Source organism: Carcharodon carcharias, chromosome 17, assembly GCF_017639515.1.
Source record: "Carcharodon carcharias isolate sCarCar2 chromosome 17, sCarCar2.pri, whole genome shotgun sequence".
In the NCBI taxonomy this organism is placed as follows: Eukaryota; Metazoa; Chordata; class Chondrichthyes; order Lamniformes; family Lamnidae; genus Carcharodon; species Carcharodon carcharias.
In genome coordinates, this window is record NC_054483.1 from 75,500,619 (window position 1) to 75,526,547 (window position 25,929).

General features: G+C 45.8%; 1 protein-coding gene across 1 annotated transcript in view; it reads right to left on the minus strand.

The window, feature by feature from the left end:
- plpp4 (phospholipid phosphatase 4) overlaps positions 1-25,929 on the minus strand; it is a 261,325-nt gene that overhangs the window by 125,380 nt on the left and 110,016 nt on the right. Inside the window, exon 5 of the mRNA XM_041209895.1 lies at positions 437-561. Coding sequence (XP_041065829.1) covers positions 437-561 — 125 coding nt within the window. The remainder of the gene's footprint in view (positions 1-436; positions 562-25,929) is intronic.

Consider the following 25,929-nt stretch of genomic DNA (forward strand, 5'->3'; position numbering starts at 1 on the left):
GCCCAACTTTACCATATTAATTTGAGTTAAAATCTGTAAAGTTTACAATGTTGATTAGGCTTTGATTTCCTTCTGGTGTTGACTTTAATATTTACATTTAAAATTTAAATACTGAGTGTAATGTTTGGACTTTTCATTTTGGGAAGGCCACACAACAACCTGTTTAGTTTTGATTTGGAGTAGAAGCTTGTTTCAAAAGAAGTTTCAAGTAACATAATGTGAATTTCTCCTTTTCAGCACCAAGATAAATCACAGGGAAACAAGCGAATGTTTTTTTGAAGTAACATTTACACATAGATCAAGGAGAGATCTCTAGCTGTTCTTCTGCCACCTAGCTGAAAAAATGCACCGAGAACACTGTGGCCTTGCCCATGAGTTGAAAAATGCTATAGAATGGAAGCCAAAGGAAAAACCAAGAAGATTATTTCAGACTTACAGGAGGAATGACTGCTTGGGAAACTCTTTCTGCCCTCTGACACTATATCTGGATCACCTGTGCAGTGCATCTCAGGGTTCATTACGCCATCCGGAAAGCAGCGGTTAAAGAAATCAGGACGTGGTCTGAAAGAAAATACATCATGAGGATTTAAGTACAACTGTTTCATGATTTTGTGAAGGAGAAAGTAATTTCAGGGGAAAATACTTTGATAGCTGAGCAATTATTTCAGACCTGCCCAAAATACTGAACAATTTACTCGAGAAAGAATTTGCATTCACTCAACGGAAACAAATTCTATTTGAGTGCTCCCACTTCCTAGAATTGACATCAGAGGGTACAGAGTAACTGAGGACTTCCTTTATTTTCTATTGTGACTCAACTGAGATTTTGGATGTGCTGCAAAAAATTCTTGACGGTGAAGATAAAAAGCCTCTCCTGTACCCATTATCTTCTGAACAAAGTACAAGGTTGTGAATGAACTAGTGCAGCAGCAGCATATATTCTAAATGTGCAGTTCTCAGAAATTAGAGACACAAAGGTGTGCAGGAATTTAAGGGTACAGGATAAGAATTTTACAGAAGTTCACACTCGTGAAATGAAAAATGTTTAAATCAGGACAGGTAGTTGCCCTGGCCTATAGTCCACACATAGGTTACTGACTGCAGAAGCAAAATGCTTATTGACATTTCTCTTGAATTGTTGCACAACATCACTCATCTGTAGAATTGTTTTTCTGTAGTCTTTTATTTCAAAATAAGGCTTGAGCTTATAGCTATAGGCTGTATGCACAATTGAAAGAACAATTAAGTTGAAACAGGAAATGTAACCTTGTGCTTTAGATCATGTCATACAGATGCAGTAAATCTAATTTTTTATGAAGTAACTGATTGACCTCAAAGTCAAGATCAAGCACTTCCTTTTTTTAAATCTTTTTTTATCCACTCATGGGATGTGGGCATTGCTGCCTGGGCCAGCATTTATTGCCCAGCCCTACTTGCCCTTGAGAAGGTGGTGGTGAGCTGCCTTCTTGAACTGCTACAGACCCTGTAGTGTAGGTACGCCCACAGTGCTGTTAGGAAGGGAGTTCCAGGATTTTGACCCAGTGACAGTGAAGGAACAGTGATATATTTCCAAGTCAGGACGGTGAGTGGCTTTAAGGGGAACTTCCAGGCGGTGATGTTCCCATGTATCTGCTGCCCTCGTCCTTCTAGATGGTGGCAGTAGTGGGTTGAGAAGGTGTCGTATAAGGTGTTGGTGAGTTTCTGCAGTGCATCTTGTAGATGGTACACACTGCTGCCACTGCGCGTCGGTGGTGAAGGAAGTGAATGTTTGTGTAAGTGGTGCCAATCAAGCGGGTGCTTTGTCCTGGATGTTGTCAAGCTTCTTGAGTGTTGTGGGAGCTGCACTCATCCAGGCAAACGGGGAGTGTTCCATCATACTCCTGACTTGTGCCTTGTAGATGGTGGATAGGCTTTGGGGAGTCAGGAGGTGAGTTACTCGCCATAGGATTCCTAACCTCTGACTTGTTCTTGCAGTTACAGTATTTATATGGCTAGTCCAGTTCAGTTTCTGATCAATGGTAACCCCCAGGATGTTGATAGTGGAGGATTCAGTGATCGTAATGCCATTGAATGTCAAGGGGCAATGAATAGATTCTTGCTTGTTGGAGATGGTCATTGCCTGGCATGAAAGTTACTTGTCACTTGTCAGCTCAAGCCTGGATATTGTCCAGGTCTTGCTGCATTTGGACATGGACTGCTTCATTATCTGAAGAGTCACGAATGGTGTTGAACATTATGCAATCATCAGCGAACATTCCCACTTCTGACCTAATGATAGAAGGAAGGTCATTGATGAAGCAGCTGAAGATGGTTGGGTCTAGGACACTACCCTGAGGAACTCCTGCAGTGATGTCCTGGAACTGTGATGATTGACCTCCAAGAACCACAACCATCTTCCTTTGAGCTAGGTATGACTCCAACCAATGGAGAGTTTTCCCCGATTCCCATTGACTCTAGTTTTGCTAGGGCTCTTTGATGCCACACTCGGTCAAATGCTGCCTTGATGTCAAGGGCAGTCACTCTCCCCTCACCTCTGGAGTGCAGCTCTTTTGTCCATGTTTGAACCAAGGCTGTAATGAGGTCAGGAGCTGAGTGACCCTGGCAGAACCCAAACTGGGCATCAGCAAGCAGGTTGTTGCTAAGCAAGCACTGCTTGTAGACACTGTTGATGGCCGCTTGCATTGCTTTACTGATTATGGAGAGTAGATTGATGGGGTGGTAATTGGCCGTGTTGGATTTGTCCTGCTTTTTGTATATAGGACATACCTGGGCAATCTTCTACATTGCCAGTTAGATGCTAGTGTTGTAGCTGTACTGGAACAGCTTGGCTAAGGGCGAGGCAAGTTCTGGAGCACAGGTCTTCAGTACTATTGCTGGAATGTTGTCAGGGCCCATTGCAGTATCCAGTGCCTTCAGCAGAAGCTGAAGGATGGGCATGACTGGACCAAGGTATGCATCTGTAATTCAGTCCCTCTTTAAAAGTCAGACATTGCATCCTTATTCCCAATATAACTTCCCTTGTCCAGATTTATGATGGAAAGTGCCTATTTAATTTTGGCATATGGTAATGAGTTCCTCCCACTGAAGTGTCTCCATTGGTGGGAAAGCATATTACACCATGGTAAGTTTACTTAGGCAATTTTGATTATAAGTGTGGACAAAAGATACTTGTCACCAAAAAATTGACAGTAAATGCATCTGGACATAAAAATGTTGATATATATGTAGATAAATATAATATCTATAGCTTTTGATGTTAATGTGACTGTTTTAACCTGCCTCAATGAAACCACCTCAGACCTAATTACAAAGGTGTCTTTACTTCTCAGAAGCATTAGAAATGAATTGATTAGGAAACACATAGGGTTCCCAAGCCTCCAGGATTATTCTGGAGTTTCCAGATATTAAAGATGTAACCCAGGATAATAATTTCCACTTTTTTTGAGTACTATTGTTTAATAGTTATAAATAGAGTGTGGAGGTGGAAGGCAATATCAGAAATCATCCAATCAGGTGGTGATGAGTCTGTTTTCCACTTAGTGTGTTAGATAGGCAATGGTGGAGGTGGGTTGGTTGGAGATGGGTAGTCATGTGATGACGTCTCCGGGAATACATCCAAGTAGAGTTGGCAACCCTAAAAACATATGAATTTCAGTCCATAGAAAAATGGATTAGAACTTTCTGAAAACAATATGTGAATGATGCAGGCCATTATTAATGTGCAAATTCAGGAGATTAAGAGACATGCTAGGAATTGCAAATCTCTAGAATTTGCAGGTTGATTTACATGCTTCATCATTTGCATTACAGAAACAGCACCTTGCCATTATCCTCCCCATTACTTTGAAGAACTTACTGGATTTGCATGTTAATTGCCCATTAAACTGCACAGAAAGATCAGTCCAGTAATTAATAATGTAGGTATCCTTTTAACAATGTGATGTTAATGACTACTAATAAACCTCACTGGCCTGGAAAGTGAACAGTTAAAATTGAGAGTCTCATTCCTTCAGTTAGTGAATTGTTGTTGGAGATTTAGAAGAAATGACAAATCTTAATTTTTTTTCTTATTTTTCATTTTTTGCCTCGTCCCTCTCTTAATCCAGTCTTTCTTTCCTTCTCTTTATTTCTCTATCAGTTCCTGATTTGACTCAAATTTACTGTCAGTTTATTCCTCAAACCTTTCCTTCCATTGGTTAATGAGCTATACTGTTGACCCTGCCGCTCACTAAGGTCCCAGATGCCCCACCGTTCTTGCCACACCATTATCAACTGAAACTTCCAGCAAATCAGAGCGCAGAGATCGCCTGAGCTGAAGGGGCAGGGAGAAGTCTCGCCAACAGCCTGTACCGACAGATGCCCTGCGCCTGCAAATTCCAGCCTAATGTGGTAACGGGCGAAAAAAACTTAGCTCACTGCAACTGTTTGATGCAAACTAGTTTCCCTTCTTTGGGCCATGATCACAGTTCAGTCTCACTGACCCAAGAAAGCCAAACTGGGAACCCTGAGAAATTTTTATCTCCTTCAGTATAAACTGAAAAGAATACGAGGTCAAATTGAGGAATGCAACATACCTGATGTGAATAGCTACTTGAAGCTTTTGAAGTGCTAGAAATATTGGAATAGACATGAGGGGCTGGATAGCCTCCTTCTGTGCTGTAAATTCTTCTATGGGAAAAATTATCCTCCCCATTGGGGGGGAAGTGCAGGAGCGGGCATGGGCAGGCGTGCCTCCAATCAGTGCCCCCTATTGGGGGTGCGCCACCATTTTAAGCGGGCGGGCCAATTAAAGTCCACCCAGTGTGACGTCCACCAGGTGCGCTATGCGCTCCCTGTGCGGGCGGCGGAGGTGGTGGTGGGAGGATTCCCTCAGCTGGGATGCATGCGTGAGGAAGAGCACACTGATCTCCCTGAGGCTAAGTGCTGCCTCAGGGAGATCGCCTCGGAATTAAAACTTTTAAGACAAATGTTTAAAAAATTCCCCTGACATGTCACTCGTGTGGCACTGTCACATGAGTTGGGACATGTCCATCACTTTAACTCAAACCTTTATTAAATATTTAAAAACCCTCATGAAACCTCACTCTGCCCGTCGATGAGGTTTCATGCTTTTTCTTAAGCCCACCAGGGCTCCCGGCCTGCCCACCAACCTTAAGCCTATTGATAGGTCGGCGGGCGCACAGCTGATTTGGCTGTGCCCCCGCCGACCTGAAAATGCAAATAATGCAGGGTGATGTCGGGAGTTCCGTCTAACATCATCCCGCATCATTTTACACATCGGCGAGCAGGCCCCGCCCCCACTTGCCGACCGGAAGATCCTCCACTATGTTATATGTTCTATGTAATACCTAATACCTGAAACAAAACAAAATGTGAAGCAGTGAAATGATAATGAGGGCCAGTCGGATGAGGTGGAAAATTACTGTGATGAAACTCAGTGCCTTTGAATCAAATTAATAAATTGAATCTGTGCCATTGGCAGCATCTGGCTTTGCTGATGTACCTTTTAATGTTAAAGATTCTATTAACAGATCTGGGTCCAGTCACACTAAAACTAATGGGAAATCATAGACTTTTTAAACCAGCTTCTAAATGTTGTGGGAAGTTGTTTAGTGAATGTAATAAACCTGTGACAAGACTGATTACTCAGATTAATGTAATCATTGACTATTGATTCCAGAACCCCATTTACGCTCAGCAATGAGCTAAGAATGCAAAAGTGACAATAAATTGTAGATTTCGTCTAATGTATCGAGCTATGTTTAAATGTGTAAACAAGGTTAGCAGTGCTGCTTTAGAAAATAAGGTAACAAATCATAAAATGTAGCAAGGCACGTAAAGCATCCTATAATAGTGTGGGCATCTGGAAATCTTCTCACATACATAGCTTTTAAATAACTAACTGGCTGACAAGGCTACTCAAGTACTGTATTATGGAGAAGAGATGTATTGGGTCATTAATTCCTTGCAGTGATGCTGTACTGATGAAAACAGTTACAAATAACGTTTACAGTTTGTTCCTGTTATTTATGCCCGTGCCAACATATTTTTAAAGGCTGTGCTGGGTGAAACATTCTACCTGACATTTTGCCATTGTCTAATATTAGTTCATAATGGTTCTGAAAATCAGCAATTCTGCCAGTCTCCCAGGGGAATTGAACTGAAAATGGCAAGGAATCAGTTACACTAAGGGTGGGGCTGCTGGGTCCCCCAAAAATGTTGTCATACCGGCTTTCTTGGCTGCATGAGGCTGGCCACCGCATGTAGCTGGTGCATGCGTTTAATCCCATGCAAATGTAGCTCCCTTCCAATAACCTTGCAAACTCTAGTAAGGTCATTGCTAAAATAGTAAGGAAACAGTCGTAGAAAGGTCTACTTTTTTTCCACTGGAATGTAATGATTTGCAAATCTTCTTCAGCCCATATGACCTTTGTGAGCTTTGCCAAGTCTTGCAGCCTGCCCAGTTTGAAGACCCTCAGGGAAGTGGGGAAACATGGAAACACACACACCTTAGGCTTCAGTAAGCATGCCAGTGAAGTATAGTCCAAAGTGGTAAAGTGCAAGCACACACCCTTGTTTGACTCCACAGGTGATGACAAAAGATGCACTTCAACATCAGTCAATTAACAATGCATCACAAATGTGCAAATTTCTCTGGGCTCATGAGATCTCAGACAGAAGCTTGGAGTAGATCTCTTCACTCTCACTGGAACCATCTCACCGCCACTGACTGCTACTCAGATTACTGGGAGTTGACCAGCTGATGTCAACAACTACCAATGGGATCACAGAATGCTTGAAAGCACAATTCAGTCGTTATGGCATTCCCAACATTGTGATGAGCGACAATGGTCCTCAGTTTACAAATGAAGAATTTGGACACTTCATGAATTCATGGAAAATTCAGCATTAGACATCATCGCCATACTATCCCCAGTCAAATGGAACGGTGGCTGAGAGAGCGGTGAAAATTGCCAAAAAATCAACTAAATCCAGCACCAATGTGTACAATGCAATCTGAGAGTGGAGAAATATATGTACTGAAAGTTTAGAAAGTGCCAGACCCAGACTACTCTTCCAAGAGCCAAAAGAACTATTGAAGCCAGAAGTAGTAACACGAGTGAGTGATAAAATCAAAATTAAATGATAGAAAGCCAAATTCCACTATGATAAAGCTACCAAATTGTTACCAGAGCAGAGAGTTGGGGAGCCGGTCAGAATGCAACAGTCAACACACCCAACAAAAGTCAGCCCACTTAGCAACCTGGAACCTGTGTGGAGAAGTTGTCACCTCGATTGCACGTGGTGAAAGTGAACGACCAGACCTAGCATCGCAACTGCAGCCATCTACATGCAAATGGAGAAGCTGCTCCTTCACAGCAGATAGCTGATGAGGCAGATTTGATTCCACCAACTGAGCAAGGAACTGAACAATCATTAGTCCCAGAGGCCAACCATTCTCTGACAAATGCAGTAGATCAACAGCAACAATTATCACAGCAACAACCCTCACAACGGCAACAACATTCCCCAGAGAAGCATTGTCACCCCAGGAAGCACGAGACACTGAATGAACATGCATGCATAAAAATACCTGAATGCTTTAAAGATTATGGGTGGAATTTTCCCAGATTTGCACTAGGTGCGGTAGCGGGTGGGTAAAATGACGTTTTACCTGCTGGCTGCGATGGTGTTTTCATGCTGTATTGTCCCAAACCCACCACATTATTTATGCACTCCCAGAAAATCCCCATTTCCATGGCAAGCGAGCTCTCATTCACCCACCCGCCATCGCCCCGCCGCTACATCACGCCGGGTGCCATATTTAAAGTCAGCCACAAGCATACCTCTCAGTGCTTCCTGACCACCACTACTGCGTGCAAGACATTGCCCTGAAACTGAAGAAGACTGCAGCCCCCAGGTTTAGCAACGCATCTCTCGAGTGACTTTTAGATGTGATGGAGGACCGCCGGGATGTCCTCTAACCCCGCTCTGGCTGCTGGGTGGGCAGCAACAGCACTAACCCAGCTTGGGAGGCGGTAGCAGCAGCAGACAGTGCCAACGCCCTTCAAAAGAGGACAGCCACCCAGTGCTGCAAGAGGATGAATGATCTCCTCCGCTCCACCAGGGTAAGTCACTCTTCTCATCACTCAACTCACACACTTAAAAACCTATCACACACCCACAGGGCCCTCGCTCACTGCCAGTGCAAGGGACGTCACCATTCACTCTTTCACACTCACTGTCATTGTCCTCATCCCATCCATGGGACCACTCACCACCCACACAGGCCAGGCATGCTTATCTTCTGGCCTGACAGGTGTCTTGCTTACACTTTCTCCAACTCTATTCATGCAGAACAAGTTGGCACACAAAAGAGGGAGAGGTCACTGAGTGGTGGCGAATGCCTAAAATCAAGGTCATTAGGGACTTTGAAAACAGAGCCATCCAGCTGACTGGCGAGGATCTGGACTGTTCCTGTGCTGACAGTGAGGCTGGTGGTGCTCTACCAAGTGAGGATCCAGCAGTGCAACATATAGCAGACAACCATGCTGTGAGTGATGTGTCCTGTTACACAGGCCACTGCCATGCACTAATTATCTCCCCATGCTTCCGCAGGTACATCTGGGAAACAGCCGATAGAGTCCATGGTACAGGGCTTCCAATCAAGCCTGAAGAAACCTCTGAAGAGGAACGTGTAGGCACCCACCTTGAAGACCCGTCACAGTGCTCACCCATACTCTCCAACAATGCAGAGACACACACCTCGGTGGGACCTAGCTATAGAATAGCCTAGGGATCACAATCTGGTGAGCACACCACACTGTCTGATCCACAGCAGGTGGCGGCAGGGACTTCCCAGGTCCCTGGAACTTGGGGGACTGCTGGAGCCAGAACATTGCTGAGTCCAAGTCAGATGATGAGCCTCTGGACTCGGTCATGTCACAGTTGCTGGAGCTGCAAAGGCAAGTTTGGGAACATCAGGAAGGGCTGTCTGCTGCACTCTTCAGATTACAAGGCACGATGGAGGAATCCGTCCGCCTTCAGACTGAGGTGATAGCGCCAGCATATTAACACACCGAGGTCAACACTGGTAGGATGGCAGCCGCCATGGAGACCTTGGTTCAGGAATTTGCTCCTGCCTTGCTGTGTGGGCTCAACTCCCATCGCTGATGCCATAGTTGGCCTCCAGATTTGTACATGAGAGCGGTGCCGGGCAGCTCGATCTCACCCCAGCTACCCCTGCTCCTCAAGAAGTCAGCCTGAAGCCTTTGGGCACCTGTAGGGAGGAGGATCAGCAGGTGCACACCCTGGGGCCATCCATCCAGGTGACTCTGAGAGCGTCCGGCCCATTCAATTCCCCTCTCCCTGTGACCTCAGCAGCTCTAGCTCCACAGGCTGAGGAGGGTGCCAGTGCCACACAGCAGGACCCCGAAAGCAGGCTGGGGCCCTCCAAGTCTCAGTCCTCCAAAGGACACCCGTCAAGGTCATCACAGTCAGCAGGCTGCCTCCACCTCTGCTGTGGTGTCTGGGGAGTACCAAGACGTAGCGGCACAGTTAGGAAAGTTAAGAAGAATTAGTTGCACAACCTGGGCACAGGTGTTAATCACTTGTACATATTATTCACTATTGTCAATAAACTCCCAAGATGCCTCCCTGCCTATGACTCCTTGTTCTGATGAGCAGTGTTCTTGTCACTCAGATGTGAAACCTTTCTGCACAAGATAAAGGCAGGTGTCTCAGTCCAGAGCCCCTTCCCTGTATAGTGTGTAACCTTCAGACCAAAGTGATTGACTGGCCTCATGCTCATTGGACACATTACTGATGCCTGCACCTTGACGGTGCTGGTCATCGCTGCCAGAATGTAGTGGGCAGGTGCCACAGAGTTCTCTCATTCTCTCTGTGTGCTCTCAGCAACTTTAAGGAGGGGCTGGTCCCCATCTCTTCAGCATCTGTGACCAGTAATGCTGTGCTCCTGAGGGGGTCAGGTGCTGTAGGTGGACAAATGATCAGATACTTCTAAAGTTTCAAGGCTGTGTCTCTATGATATGACCCTGATTACAGATCACAAACAAGCTGCCCTCGGCCAGGCAGGAGTCAGACATTCTCAGAGGATATGTGAAGATCTATGGAATGTCCTCACTGCATGTTGTCATCATCCTCCTGCAATCGAGTGACTGTTAGGGCCTTCACTGCATCTCCATGACAGGAGCATTCTCACAGAGGGATTCACGCTGCCATAAGCCAGACTGGAATCAAATGTTCCCAGATGTGAAGTGAGGATCGATGGAGTCTCCTCACTGCATGTCGTCATCATTCCCCACAAATCTAACAGCTATGAGGGCCTCCGAGCGTGCCTGCTTCGTCTGGCCAGTGCGAAAGCCTCATCCCTGTGATTGTCACCTCCGAGAACTTGCTCACCCTCATCTCCATCGGCGTCCTCCTCATCGGAGGAGACCACCAGTTCCTCCTCAGCCAGCTCCTCTTCCTGTTGCAGGTTGTAAAGGGCTCAGCAGATGATGGCGATGCATGACACCCTCTGTGGCCTGTATTGCAGGGGTCCACCAGACCGGTCCAGGCACCGGAACTGCATCTTTATCATCCCGATGGTCTGCTCCACTAAGTCGTGAGCTGCAGCATGAGCCCCATTATGGCGTCGCTCTGCTGTAGTCTGAGGCCGCTGCTCCGGTGTAATCAGCCACACCTGTGTGTGTAGACCTTGTCCCCAAGGAGCCATCCCTGTAGCCTCTGTGGACCCTTGAAGATGCCAGGGATCTGTGACCAACTGAGAATGTAGCAATCATGCAAGCTCCCTGGAAACCGTGCACATACCTGCAGGATGCGTTTGTGGTGGTTGCACATTCAGCAAATGGAAGCCCTTGAAGTTGATGTAGTCCACCATGTGTTGTGATGGGAGATCTGAGCGCCACGTGAGTGCAGTCAATTGCACCCTGCACTTGTGGGAAACCTGAGATCTGGACAAATCCAATCGCTCTTGCATCCTGGCTGTCCTGGTCCCAGGTGAAATGCACAAAGTTGTGAGCCCTCGCAAAGATGGCATCCGTGACCTCATGGAGGCATTTGTGGGTGGAGGCTTGTGAGATCCCACAGAGGTCACCTGTGGAGCCCTGAAAGGAGCCACTGGTGTAGAAATTGAGCACCACGGTCACTTTCACAGACACTGGCAGTGGATGCCCTCTGTATCCCCGTGGCACCAAATCCTGCAGCAGGTGGCAGATGTGACCGACCAGTTCCCTAGACATGCACAGTCTCCAGCGACATTGCTTCTCGGTCAGCTGCAGGAATGAAAGGCGGTGTCCATAAACCCTGGGTGTCGTTAGGCACCGGCCTGCAAAGGCTCGCTATGTGTCTTGGGCGGCATGTGCGGGAGCCCTAGCCACCCCTTTTTCCTGAGGTTGCTGCTTCTGTGGAGCCAGGAGCCTCTGTCACTCTCTCCGTCATTCATGCTCCATAGGGGTGAAGCGCTTTGGAACATTTGGTAGCACTTTGATGCTTCAGCATTGCTTGAGTGAACAGATAAACTAGAAGCCCGGCTCCAATCATATCAATGTGGCTGTGCCTGAACTGTCCAAGTTGCAGAGGAATGGTCACTTTATATAGGTTTACCGAATGCATGGCCACTTCCCTTGCCCACCCTATCCCCATCCCGAATGCTTGTGCGCTAAATTCAATGGCAGGCCCTTGGCCCCCTCACCTCCACAAGTCACCTGAATGGCAGGGCTGCACTTGCCTCCCCCATCCCCCCTCACAAGCTGCTTCAACTGCCCTTAACCCCGACCCCCCAGCGCCCCTCAAGCTTGAAGTCCAACAGGCGACCCTGGCAAACGTTGTACAACGTTACTGTGTAGTCACCTCTGAGTTCCTCTCAAAGTGCAGGCCAAGTGCACGTCGCCTATGTGCTGTTGTGAAAACGTGTCAGCGTGCTTTCCCACCGACATGGGTGGACGATCCAGTGGCAGAGGCGGGGGGAGACACGATTCCAGCAGGCTGGCCTGATAATGAAATGCTGATGTATTACAATGAGGTTCCTGACGTCCGATGGCAGGAAACATGGCCCACCGTTGGTGGGCTGAGCGGACGATCGCGAACTGGTTTCATGCCGTCGTGAAACCGATCGCGCTATATTGTCAGCTCACTCCACCAATCACGTCCAACGCCAGCGGGCACGGAAAACTCTGCCCTGTGTGTGCAATGTGTGTGTAGGGCCAAACAAAACTGGAAAGAACAAACAGTTTTTGTTCATGTGTGATCATTTTCTTTATGGACTATTTATGTGGAGTAACTTGCAAATGCTAGTGCATGCAGTTTTTTTATTTTATGAGCAAGGGGAATGTTTGGAAAATACCTTTGTACACTGTGGCTTGCCATACTTATGTGACCTCTGATGTCTACGATTATGTAGAAAAAAGGTTTTATAGCAATAGCCATTTTACGCACAGACATGGATCACATTAGAATTCCCCGGTCATCTACACTACATAACACTGGCTAGGACAAGAGTGAAATTGAACATTTGGAAAATGGCAAAGGGTGCAATTTTTCATTTATAGAGCACCATCTATTTAAAAAGCATACAAAAACAGCTGCAAAAGGGAAAAAGGATGAATATTATTTTTTTCTGAGACTGAAGATGAAATTATACTGCCAGAAATCAAAACAAGGTCTGCAATTGTTGGAATAAAGGGGAAGAAGCTTCAAATGCAGCAGCACGGGTCACATAGAAAGAAATATCTGTGACTGAATGGCATCTCACTAACCTCAAGGATCCCATTACAGTGGCAAAGGAAATGTAATAATGCCACAGGATTAGCAATAATAAGTTGTCAGCTGAGTAATAGGAAAGTTTACTGAAAATCAGAGACGCAACTGGGTGTTCCCAGCTTTAAAATTCAAGGATTGCCCTTTGAAGTATCACGTCCCCTTTGTTTCTTGCTCAGAATTCATGAAACTTGGTATCACTCTCGTCAATTGCCTCTTGTCCCTGTAATGCATACCAGCACCTTGAAATCTCACATGCAAGTTTTGTGTTCCCTTCTGTCGACTATTATCATCATCCATTTCGAGAATCCTGACAGATTCTGGCTGTAGGATCTGGAGACTGCTACAGCTAATTAGCACAATACATCCCTCCTGCAGGAGAAGAAAGCATATAATGGAAGGGAATAGCAGGTCACTGGGGAAGAAGCAGAGATCTACACATTAATTAATTATGAAGAGGACACATTGTCAATCATTAGACTTAACTCTGGCCAGGCATTTGAGAATGGAGATGTGAGAATCGGTATGCCTCATTTGGTTCATGATTATATATCTATTCTTAACTGTTTCTATGAAATCTTCAGTCACTCATTAACTGCCAGATTCTTTTAAGTGATCTAAAATGTCTATATAAAATAGCATGCTGCTCAGACATAAGTTAACATTACTGATTTTTATCTTCCAGAAACAGAAGAAATTTCAATCCCCTCTATCTCAGGCAGCACTGCCACCCACTCACTGACCATTTCATTCACCTTACTGCTTGCACTTAGAAACAGTCACTTAGGTGGGTGGAAGGGGAGGGAGTTCATTGCGAATACTACAGAATTAGACACATAGGGCGACACTGAGCACAAGGAAGCCAAAGGATGGAATGGAGCTTGATATACTTGAGCAGAGGCTTAAAGACTGTCAGACCCTGGCTACCCTGGTGATCTCTCAGGTTTCTCCATGGGGTCCTAGCAGAGAGCAGATTTAAAGCCTCTCCAGTATGCTGCAATGGCAGTGGAGCATTCTGCTTTGCTGTACATTAACATCCAAAGGTTTGTCACGTCATTATAATGCATCCTGAAGAAAGCAGCAATTCCCGGAAAATCTTCATCCTTTTCCACTCTGAGAGAGATCTAAGCAGGTCAGTAAACTCAACGTGAAGACTTTGAATGAAGGACTGTGGGTCTTATGAGTCTATTTGGAGAGGTCAATGTCCACTAGATTGTAAATTATATGGGAAAGCATTTCTCAGAGGCTACAGGATCCTTAGTTAACTCTTTCTCTGGAATTTCAAGAAATTAAGGATTTTTCTGCTTTTTTCATTACGGCAATTCACCTGATGAGCCTGGTAACCAGAATCCTGTTCCCATCACCAGTAGAGGAACCATTAAGTGAAGCTACTTCCCTTCAGAGCAGCAGAAAGAGGAGCACTCTATGAATTCCCCTTCATCTTTGGGGGGGCCAGGTTGCATTGAAAACTAGAACACGGAGTCAGCCTGCCCAGTGTTCATCCCAGGAGTTTGGATGCCTCCATCTCATTCTCCATCCCATTGATTTATATCACTGTAATTTGGTGATACATCCAAAACCTCGAGGGCAGATAGGAATATTTTAATGAGGCAGAGGGAAAGTCATGTGTTCACAGAAGTGTGCACAGTGAGCAAACTGAGTAATGTTTTATACATAGTTATAATAAGTCACCAGAGTAATTAATGTGATGAGTGCTTGGTGTTTAGTTATATTGAACAACAATAGGAAACAAATACCATGCTACTGAAATTCTCATCCATGCCTTTGGTATCTCTGGACTATTCCAATGCTCTCCTGGCTTTGAGCCCTCCATAAGCTTGAACACACCCTAAATTCTGCTGCCCATATCCTAACACACACCAAGTCCTGTTCACTCTGTGCTTGTGGGTGGAAGTAGGTGGTCTTGGTGGTGGAGATGAAGTTCAGCTCAGAGCCTATAGGATGCCACAGCTGTGAACTGTCTGCTACAGTCAGTTGCCAGGGAGAAGAATGGAATCAGTGGCTAGGGAATGCAATTTGTGGTGGAGACTGAAGAAAATGGCTTTGGTTTTCCCAATAGTTAACTGGAAGAAATATCTGCTTGTCCAAAATGTGATTTGGAGAAGTAACCTGACAAATTAGAGACAGTGGAGAGGTGTAGGTGAGGTAGAGCTGGGTGCCGTCAGCGTACATGTCGAACCCGATGTTGCATTTTTGTTAGTCTTCTCTGTGTTCTGCTTGTGAATGATAACAATTGTCTAATTCTTTAGGTTTTGTGAAAAGGTTTTGAAGAATTTGAGCAGTCAGAGTCCATCAATTTGATCACTTTGCAGCAGATAATACAGGAATAAAGATAAAATTCAGATGATCCTTCCCTTTGAATGGCTATTTCTGTTAGTCTTGGCTCATTTATAGCAATTTTGCCTGTGTGTGCAAAGGTTGTGAGTTTGAAACCCGTGCCAGGGACTTGAACACATATATTACAGGCTGAATGTAAAGGATTTCAATACTAAGGGAGGCACTGATTTTCAGATGAACCAAGATCCCTCACCCCAACCAGCCTCTGAGATGGATAGAACAGATTCCATGACCCCATTAAAAAAACAGGGGAGTTTACCTTGCTGCCCTGGCAAATCGTTATCTCTCAACCAAGATCTGGTGGGGGAAATTTGGCAAATCCCTACATTATGATGCCGATTACACTTCAAAAGTACTTCCTTGCTTGTTAAGCATTTTGGGATTCCTGATGTGAAAAGGACTTCATAGATACAAGTTTATTCTTTTTACTTGAGATGCAGAACTAAAGCTTGGCCTAATTTAGAATAATTGTGGGACATATCTCATTCATCTTCGCTCAGTTTTCAAATATTAATTATGTTTTTTATGTTTTGCCTACAGTCAAAATGATCAATTTAAACAAAAAGGGAAAATGAATGTTTATGTAGGAAAGCAGTCTAACTGAGAGTACTGATAAATTCAAACAGAGTGGAAAACTGAATGTAATACAGGCATTGTTATTAATTAGGCATTCAGCCAGAACATTCTTACCAAATATTGAATAGAGTTCTGAAACTGTATGTTGGAGCTTTATTAGATTGTATATGAAGTATTATAAATCATAATTATACCCACTGTCCATTCACGATACTCCATTACATCTTACAAAACTTATCATTTAATTTTTAACTTAGCAAAAATAAAAACATATAATGATGGAAATGTACAGCTCGCCAGTTAGCATCTGAAAGAGAAGGAAAGATAGGCCAACATTTTGAGAGGGATCCTGCATCAGATCCAGATTCAAAACATTAAAAACTATACCCTTTGCCCAATGCTGACCAGCCTGTTTGGCACTTCCACCATTCCCACTACTTTTTCATATTTCCAAAATTTACAGTTCTATTTTTAATATTTAATTTATCAAAGCTTCCGAGTCACATCAGCAAATAAAGAGACCTTTCGGGAAATAGAAGACTGCCTGATATACACAGTGCTGGAGAGCACAAGGAGTATCTTGGAAACTAAAGTTCTCCCTCCCCCATGTTGCTTAGTTTTCTGGTTCCCAAGCCTCTTCACTGAGTGTGGTGTTTGAGTTGAGGGTGTGAGACAACACCAAGCTATAAATGGGATAGGAAGAAGGGGAGAGAGAAAAAAAAGCAGTAACATGGAAAAAATTATTAAGGCAAGTTTGACGATTCACAACTGCCAGCTGTAGGCCTCATTCATTAGGAGCGGAGGTCAAAGGTTAGCTTTACATCACAGCAGTGACAATTCTCCGACCCAAACTCCATTCCAACAAGGCAGGATCAGGGAATTTATCATGGAAATCTGTAGGCATTACAATTCAGCTTGCTGCTGCTTGTGGCAGCTCCAGGACTCCTACCAGGAGATTTGCTGTTACGGAATGTCATGCTTATCTGTCTTGCGCCATCCTCACACTCCCACTGTAGGTTATCTGCAAGCGCTGTGACCTCCAGCACCCAACTACAGCTAGGTTAACCCCTCTTTCTGCTGACCTCCACTTTTCCCTCTAGAAAAGGTTTCTGTAGTTTTTTAGCTCTGATTAAATGGCAAAAATATTTTTTCTGGATGTCACTTCTTAGAATTCATTTGGATTGAATTCAGTTTGAAAATTGGAATGATGGGTTCTACATTCCCTCACCAGCAAGTCTGAAGGTGGGGGTTTGGAGGGGGGGGTGCATGAAAAATCTAGCCTTCCTGCTGCCTACCCACCCCTGACCTGTTTGAAATTTTACAGTGGGGGGGGGGGGGGGGGGGGGGGGGGGGGGGGGGGGTGGGTGGGGGGGTGGGGGGCGCGTCGGGCAGCCTGCTCACCCTTGGATCTATTAAATGGTAAATTAGTGGCCACTTAAGGGCATCATCCCACCCTTGCTGGTATCTTACCCATAGTGGAGGGAGACTCATGCTCCATTGGAAGCTGTGCTGATTGGATAAGATTAGCTGCAGAAAATGATGAGTGAAAGAACCAGCTTTCAGTGTCTGTATTGTTCACTGATATGGCTAAAAAATAAAGACGGGCAAGGTGAGGGGAACCTCCTTTACAGGCCACCTGGGCTCATCGGAGGTATTCCCTCCTCAAGGTTATCCCCCCGCCACAGCCTCTTGAACCTGGCCCCAACCTACATCATCAAGACCCTCGACCTTGGGCTTACCAAGGCTCCTCGGAGTGGTAGAACTGCCTGGTATCCCAGCAGCAGCCACCGCTCCTGGCTGCTGCTGCTGGGACTACAGAACTGCTGGCCATCCAACTGGTGGCAGCTCACTAAGACGGGACTTCGTCCTGAGATATGGGGCAGAATTCCAACCACAAAACAAAATTTCTGCGGGGTAGCCTTTGGGATTGTGGGTGAGCACCTCCCTGACTTTTTAGGTGAGGGGGGATTGGGGAAGTTACGGGGACCGTGGCACCCCATCAAATCCAGATCAATACCTCAAGGGTAAATGACAATCTTTGTCTTTTAGTCATATCAGTGAACAATACAGGCACTGAAAGCTGGTTCTTTCACTCATCATTTTCTGCAACTGTTCTTATCCTTAATACCAATTTGATAAGTAAACAGGATGCAATAAATTCAGCACATTCTTAAAGCCACATTATCCATTAGTTACATGAATCTCTAGGATTTTCAAGATTTTTTTTATAGTCTTTGTTATTGGCAGCCTGAGACTTAGTCAGATATGAATACTTTAAGGATTAGGATACTTTTCTACAAATAATAAACTAGAGAAATGTTTTTAGATCTCTAGCAGCCTTCACTTATGATTAAAACAGACAGGAAAAGTTTTGTTGCTAGATTTAATCACAGTTCCCTTCTTAACAAGCCACACAATGAACACAATCATGTGGCATAATATTAATTTGTATAAATCATTCTATATTCTAGCTGACAAGACTGATAAATGAAAACAGAGGAGACTTGCATATTCAGTGGAATTTGGGCATACCTTATTAACTACACATTCAACCAGAACATATCTTGATATAGTCTACCAGCTGCTAGGAGACTTCTTCACATTGCTGCCAGCTGTTACATTCTACATAAGAGATTGCAATTCCTTGGGCACAATCTTCCGCTCTCGAGTCTAAGTTTGGTGGTGAGAGTGGAAGTTGGAGAGATTCCCTTTGATGGCTGACCACGCGCAACCTTGTGCTGTTCAGCTCATTATCTATGCGTCCGTGTGTGGCACAGCGAATCTCGTGGTGGGGTGGGCAGGAAGTCGCCGTCCTGTCTGCTAACTCATGGGTTCGAAAATATTTAAAGAGCATCCAGACAGACATTCACTCACTGCAGGTCAGGAGCTCTGTGCTACTCATCCAGGATGTCCCAGAGAAGGAAACAATGTGCAGCCCCACGGTTAAGCAAAGCCTGCTGAGAGACACTCCTCCAGGCTGTCCAGGAAAGGCGAGAGGTGCAGATTCCCCAGGATGGCAGAAGGAGGCTCTCCTGTCTGACCACAGCGGCCTGGGCAGAGGTCATAGCGCCCATGGGACCCAGCAGAGAAATGTCCAGCAGTGTTGGAAGAGGGTGAATGTTCTGCTGTGACCCACCAGGGTAGGTGCACTGTCTGCTCACTGCAAATGACACTCATAAGGGCTTCAGGCAGCCTAAGTGTGTGAGTACATGGGGATATCAGGCAGAAGTTTGGGTTGCAGCACTCGCCAGCAGATGAGACATCTGCACTGAACGTGTGCCAGCCACTTCAATCTCTCAATCCAATATCAGTTGCAGGACATCACTTACTGGAGAGGGCTCAGGAGCTGCCATAGGCATGCATGCTCCTGAACTGCTCATATAACCATTTAAAGAGCATCCAGACAGACATTCACTCACTGCAGGCCAGAAGCTCTGCATTACTCATCCAGGATGACCCAGAGAAGAAAACAACATGCAGCCCCACAGTTCAGCAAAGCCTACCTAGAGACACTCCTCCAGGCTGTCCAGGAAAGGCAGCCAGTTCTTCTGCAGGACAAGAACAGCCACAACAAACACAGGAGCGCTCCCAGACTGGAGGCATAATTCCAAACATTCCAATCCTCATCGCTTTCAAGGAGCTGGCCGCAGAGATAGCTAGGGAGTAACTGGACCATGCCTGTGCTGGAGGTGAGACAGGGCTCCCCTGGGAAGCCAGTGAGGCTGCCTCCAGTCTGCTGTTGTCAGCTGCACCCACAGAGTGAGACATTGATTTAATTCGGGAACTTGCTTTGTCAACCACTAAATCTCTCTCTTCTCTATTCCAGGTACCAGCAAGAAAAGGGGGAGGTCAGCAACACAGACCAGCCACTGCTCCACGTTCAACCCCATCCCTGAGGAGGATGCCACAGAAGTCTTAGCACCATCATGGCATTCAACTGCACCCTCCACCAGTACTGGTACACTTACCTCAGGGTCCATGTTCTAGAGTAGGCTTGGGGTCACAACCTGGTAAGCACATTATTGACATGGGTCCACAGTTGGTGGTGGAAGTGACAGCCAAGGTCTCTGACACTCGGAGAACTGCTAGAGACCAGGCCCCCACTCAGCCCCATGCAGATGATGAGCCTCTGGTCTCGGCCCTAAGAGACATGTTGGAGGTGCACAGACAGGCAGGGGAACATCAGGCAGAGTTGCCAGAGGCTATGTCCAGGCTTGACTAAAGGTTGGAGGAGCCCGTTCACCTTCTGTCTGTTGTCGTGGCTCCAACATGTGAATGCTTGGCTGCCTCCATGGAAAGGGTGGCGGCCACCTTGGAGATGCAAATCCAGCAAAATGCACAGTGCCTGTCAGATATGCACTCAGACCTGCATCCCGTCGCTCTAGCCGCAGGTGCAGTGCAGCAATGGATAGGTGAGAGGGGAATGGGGCACCTCGACCTCCTTAAGGAGAAGGGGCACCTGGAGGAAGTCAGGGAGGTGCCATCTGGCACCCACAAGGAGGAAATGTGCCAGCCAGGCACCCGGGGGCTTCATCCCAGGACACTCCAAAGGTTCCCTGATGCTCCACCTCACCTCTGCCAGTGACTCCGTCATCCCTATCAGGTCAGACTAAGGAGGATGCATCTGCATCTGAGCAGGAGACCCTTGGCAGGCTGGGGCCCTCTGGGCCACGGGCCACCAGAGGACGCCCACCAAAGTCATCACAATCAACAGGGCAAAGCAGTTAGCAAGCTGCCTCCTCATCAGCTGCCTCCTCATCAGCTGCAGATGTCAGGGCTGCACCTAGACATAGCGGTAGGAAAAGAAAGATTAAGAAGTACTGATGGTATAAAGGTGACATGGGTGCACTCGTAAGTAATCATTCACTTGCATTGTTTGAAAGTTTCCTGGAACCCTAGCTTGCTGCTAGTTGATTCAATGGTCGTGAGCATTTAAGGGCGTGGAACTTGGTCCCCATCAGAGTCCAATAATGAACTCCTATAGATTCACTTCTCTCACATTATCAACAGTGATTGCTCAATAATCCCACACGTGCAGGATTAATCACCTGCCATCAGTTGTGAATGTGCTGCCTGGCCAAACAGCATGTAAGCCATCACTTGCAGCTCAACAGGTTCTGACCTCTGAAAATGTGTTCAGTGAGATCATTGCATCTCCTGCTGCTGCTGCCCTGATGTGAGATCTGGGTGGATGCCACCAGTACTCGAGGGAAGTTAAATCTGCTAGGAGTGTGACAAGGAACACTGTAGATGCAGTTTCAGGTCTAAGAGAGTGTGAATCTTTACATTGTCTTCGTAACAGTAGAAAACCAGAGGCTGCTCCGCATGTCAGGAGAAAGCTGTGGTGGGCATGTTCAATAATTAATGTCCTTCCTTTATGATTTATCATTTTGAGCTAATATACAGGTGAAGGCTGCAAGTAAGGAGGCAAGCAGCAAGTTAGCCTTGACTGCAAGAGGGATCGAGTGTGGGGTTGAAGAGGTGTGTGTGCAGTTGAGTGAAGCCTTTGTTAGACCCTACATGAGATTTGTTTGGCCTGCCCATCTCCTTATCAATGGTGGCAGTAGACCTCGCAAAAAGGGCTTGCAACCAAAGTGCATTGGACATCATTGAAGGACAGGGGTCTTAGTCCATGAGGTGAGAGAGAGTAGAATGGGCCTGTGTGCTGGACTGTACCGAGGACTGTGAGGCTATCCATGTGAATCATCAGCAGCTCTAACAGGGCTCCTCAGGGTCCATGCAGGAAAGATGTTTACCTTGGCTGGGGTTTCTACAATGATGGATCACAGTCTCGCACTAATACTAAAGCTATTTAGGACTAAAACTTGTAGGAGTCTCTACGATTGAAGGTCCGGAGTGGTTGCAACTCAGCAACCCATAGTACAGGTGAGGCATTTCAGTGAGTGGACTCCAAAGTTACCTCAAAACTTCTTGACATAATATAGATGTCAAGGGATATGGGTTTACTCTGGGCGAGTGGCAATCGGGGTGGGTGCAGAGACATGATCTTTCCTCATCAATCAGCATGGAGGAGTGATCTTGAGGGGCCAAATTGTGTTCATATACTGCTCCTCCCTTTGGGCCCATCTATCTGGTTCTGCCTGAAAGAGCTCTTTGCCAGGCTGCCCCCCACCCCCCACCGTTTAGGAGCAGGTGTCAGGGTGATATGAATGCATCCCTCCTGAGTTTAGATTTGATTTTGCTTCCAAGTTGCCATGCAGATGGACTTGGTGAGTGCATGGGTAAAATCTCAATTCTACTTACAGGTGCCCGAGGTTGTGGGGGAATGGAGTGCTGTGCGTGTTCTGATGTGTACATTTGGCACAAGGATTCTGTATATCAGCACAGTTTGGCGCATGCAAAGGATCAAATCACCAGTCGGTCAGATGGTAACTAGTGCAAGTTAACTCAGCTATCATAAATCAAGGTACATTCGAGAAAAATCATGTCTGTAACCAAAAAGGAGCTGGGGCCTTCCAGCCAGCAGAGGATAGAAAACCAAAAAAACTGAAAGAGATGTGTTGGCAGCTTATTCTGCCTGGAATCTGGTAGCTATCAGATTGACACGGGCTTCTCTGCTGTTTTGTAACCCTGCCACGGCCTCTGCATGTTACTCAGCGACATTCCGGTCCTCATCATCTCCATCCCTTCCTCACTGTCAGAGGAGACATCTCAGTCCTCAATGTCTCCCTCAGCCAAGACAACCCTTGCTTTATGGCGCTAGGTGTGCAAGGCACAGCAGACAACGATGATCTGATGCACTTACCGCTGGTGAGTATTGGAGAGCATCGCCTGAGCAGCCCAAACATCTGAATCTCATCTTTGAGCAGACAATAGGCCTCCTAATCATGGAGCTGGTGGGTCAGAATGTAGGTGTCGTGATAGCTCCCTGGGAACTGAGCACAAACAGGATTGCCTTCTTTGACCACATATGAGCTGTACAGCAGGTCCAGACCTTGCTTGGATCTTGATGTTATGAGACCCATGAATCAGGAACAAAACTGCTGCCATGTGGGCTTCACCATACAGAGGAGAACACGACTGAGCATGCTTGTCATCCAGTTGCCTCATGATTATTAGGGTGTCCCTTTAGTCAATCAATTGTACTGACCTTGAACTCCACCCACCCGAAAAGACGCTCCTCCCACTTTGAGGTATTGCAGCTTTAAATCAACTGCATTGCAATGCTGAGAATCAAAAAATGGTGTGTGTTACCTTTGAGACTCGCTTCACAATCTCCTATCCGCATCCTGTTTTGTGAAAGGGAAATCGTGTTTAACCAACTTACTGGAGTTCTTTGAGGAAGTAACATGTGGATAAAGGGGAACCAGTAGATGTACTGTACTTAATTTCCAGAAGGCATTTGATAAAGTGCCACATCAAAGGTTATTGTGGAAAATAAAAGCTCATGGTATGGGGTAACATATTGGCATGGATAGAAGAATGGCTGGCTAACAAGAAGCAGAGAGTAGGTAAGAATGAGCCACATGGATCAGTGCTAGGACCTCAAATACTTACAATTTATATAAATGATTTGGATGAAGAAATTGAATTGATGGTTGCCAAATTTGCTAATGACACAAAGATAGATAGGGAAGTAAGTTGTGAAGAGAATATAGGGAGGCTACAAACAGATATAGAGAGGTTAAGTGGGCAAAGATCTAGCAGATGGAGTATAATGTGGAAAAATGTGAAATTGTCCATTTTGGAGGGAGGAATAAAAGAGAAGCATATTATCTAAATGGTGAGAGATTTCAGAGCTCTGAGGTGCAGAGGGATCTAGGTGTCCTAGTGTATGAATCGCAAAAGGCTGTTATGCAAGTACAGCAAATAATTAGGAAAGTTAATAGAATATTATTATTTATTGCACGGGGAATTGAATACAAAAGTAGGGAGGTTATGCTTCAGTTGTATAGGGCATTGGTGAGGCCACATCTGGAGTACTGTGTACAGTATTGGTCGCCTTATTTAAGGAAGGATGTAAATTCATTGGAAGCAGTTCAGAGAAGGCTTATCAGACTAATACCTGGAATGGGTGGGTTGTCATATGAGGAAAGGTTGGATAGACTAGGCTTGTATCTGCTGGAGTTTAGAAGAGTAAGAGGTGACTTGATTGAAACATATAAGATCCTGTGGGGTCTTGACAGGGTGGATGTGGAGAGGATGTTTCCTCTTGAGGGAGAATCTAGAACTAGGGGTCACTATTTAAAAATAAGGGGTCGCACATTTAAAACAGAGATGAGGTGAAATTTTTTCTGATGGTTGTGAGGCAGAACTCTCTTCCTGAAATGATGGTGGAAGCAGAGTCTTTGAATATTTTTAAGGCAGAGGTGGATGGATTTTGGTAAGCAAGGGGGTGATAGGTTATAAGGGGTGGGTGGGATGCACTTTTCAGGTTACTATCGGATCAGCCATGATCTTATTAAATGGCAGAGCAGGCTCAAGGGGCTGAATGGCCCATTCCTCTCCTTGTTCTTATGGTTCCTGTCACACACCAATTTCCCCTCATCACCCTTGGCCTACCCAATATAACTATTCCTCTCCTCTCTGTCAGCCTTGAACCTCCCTCCATTATCCTTTTACCCATTACCATCCACCTCCACATGTCCTTACCATCCCCATACCTGCTCTGACCCCTCCTGTTATCCAAGCCACTTGTTTCGTCTAGCTCTGTGACCTCGCCCCGGTGAAACCCTCAGCTACCTGATTATCACCCTGGACCTGCCATCCTACATCACTTCCCCCTCTGACTGTGACTGCTTCCTCCGCTTCACAGTGCCCTCAGTTCAACTCCCAGGACCCCAGTGTTGACAGCACCAGCCATGACCTCTAGGGCCATCTCTCTCTCTCCAACCATCCTTGCCTGGAAAACCCCTCCCCCAACTAGTGAGCGCTGGCTCTTCGAAGGAGCAATTTATCTAGTTCCACTGCCCTCCCTTCTCCTAGTGACCCTACACATTCTTACTTTTCAGATAATAATCCAATTCCCTCTTGAAAGCTTTGTTTGAATCTGCCTCCACCACTCTCAGGCAGTGCATTCCAGATTCCAGAAACTTGCTGTGTGAAAAGGTTTTTCCTCATGTCATCATTGCTTTTTTTGCCAATTACCTTAAACATTTGCCCTCTGGTTCTCGATCCTTCCACCAATGGGAACAGTTCTCCCTACCTAATCTGTCCCTCATGAGTTTGAAAACCTCAATCAAATTACTTCCCAATCTTTTCTTCTTCAAGGAAAACAATCCCAACTTCTCCAATTTATCTACGTGACAGGACTGGGACCCGTGTCCTTGTGAAGAGGTTCAGCCGTGTTGTTAGGGAGGGTTTAAACGAAATTAGCAGGGGTAGGGGCACCGGCGTATAAAAGCAGAAAAGAGGAGTAAGTTGTATAAAGGAGTGACAGTGTTGGATAGTACTAGAGAAGGAGGTAGTACCATATTAGATAGGAGCAAGCTAAGAAAAAATATGTAGAATATAAAGCCAGGTTTAGAATGTATGTAAGCACACATCCCTTTGGAGTTGAGCGACCATAATATGATAGAATTCTTCATCAAGTTGGAGAATGACGTAGTTGATTCTGAGACTAGGGTCCAGAAGGTAAAGTCACATGGGATCAGAGGTAAGCTGGCAAAATGGATACAGAATTGGCTTGGTCATAGAAGACAGAGGGTAACAGTGGAAGGGTGCTTTTCTAAATGGAGAGCTGTGACTAGTGGTATTCCACAGAGATCATTGCTGGGACCTTTGCTGTTTGTAGTATACGAAAATGAATTGGAGGAAAATGTAACTGAGCTAATTAGTAAGTTTGCAGACGACTCTAAGGTTGGAGGAGTTGCAGATAGTGAAGAGGATTATCAAAGGATACAACGGGATATAGATCGGTTGGAGACTTGGGCGGAGAAATGGCAGATGGAGTTTAGTCTGGACAAATGCGAGGTAATGCATTTGGAAGGTCTAATACAGGTCTTATACAGTAAATGGCAGAACCCTTAAGTGCATCGACCGGGCAGAGGGATGTAGGTGTACAGGTCCACAGGTCACTGAAAGTGGCAACGCAGATGGATAAGGTAGTCAGGAAGGCATATGGCATGCTTGCCTTCATTGGCAGAGGTATTGAGTATTAAAGCTGAGAAGTCATGCTGCAGCTGTATAGAACTTTGGTTAGGCCACAATTGGAATATTGCGTGCAATTCTGGTCGCCACATTACCAGAAGGATA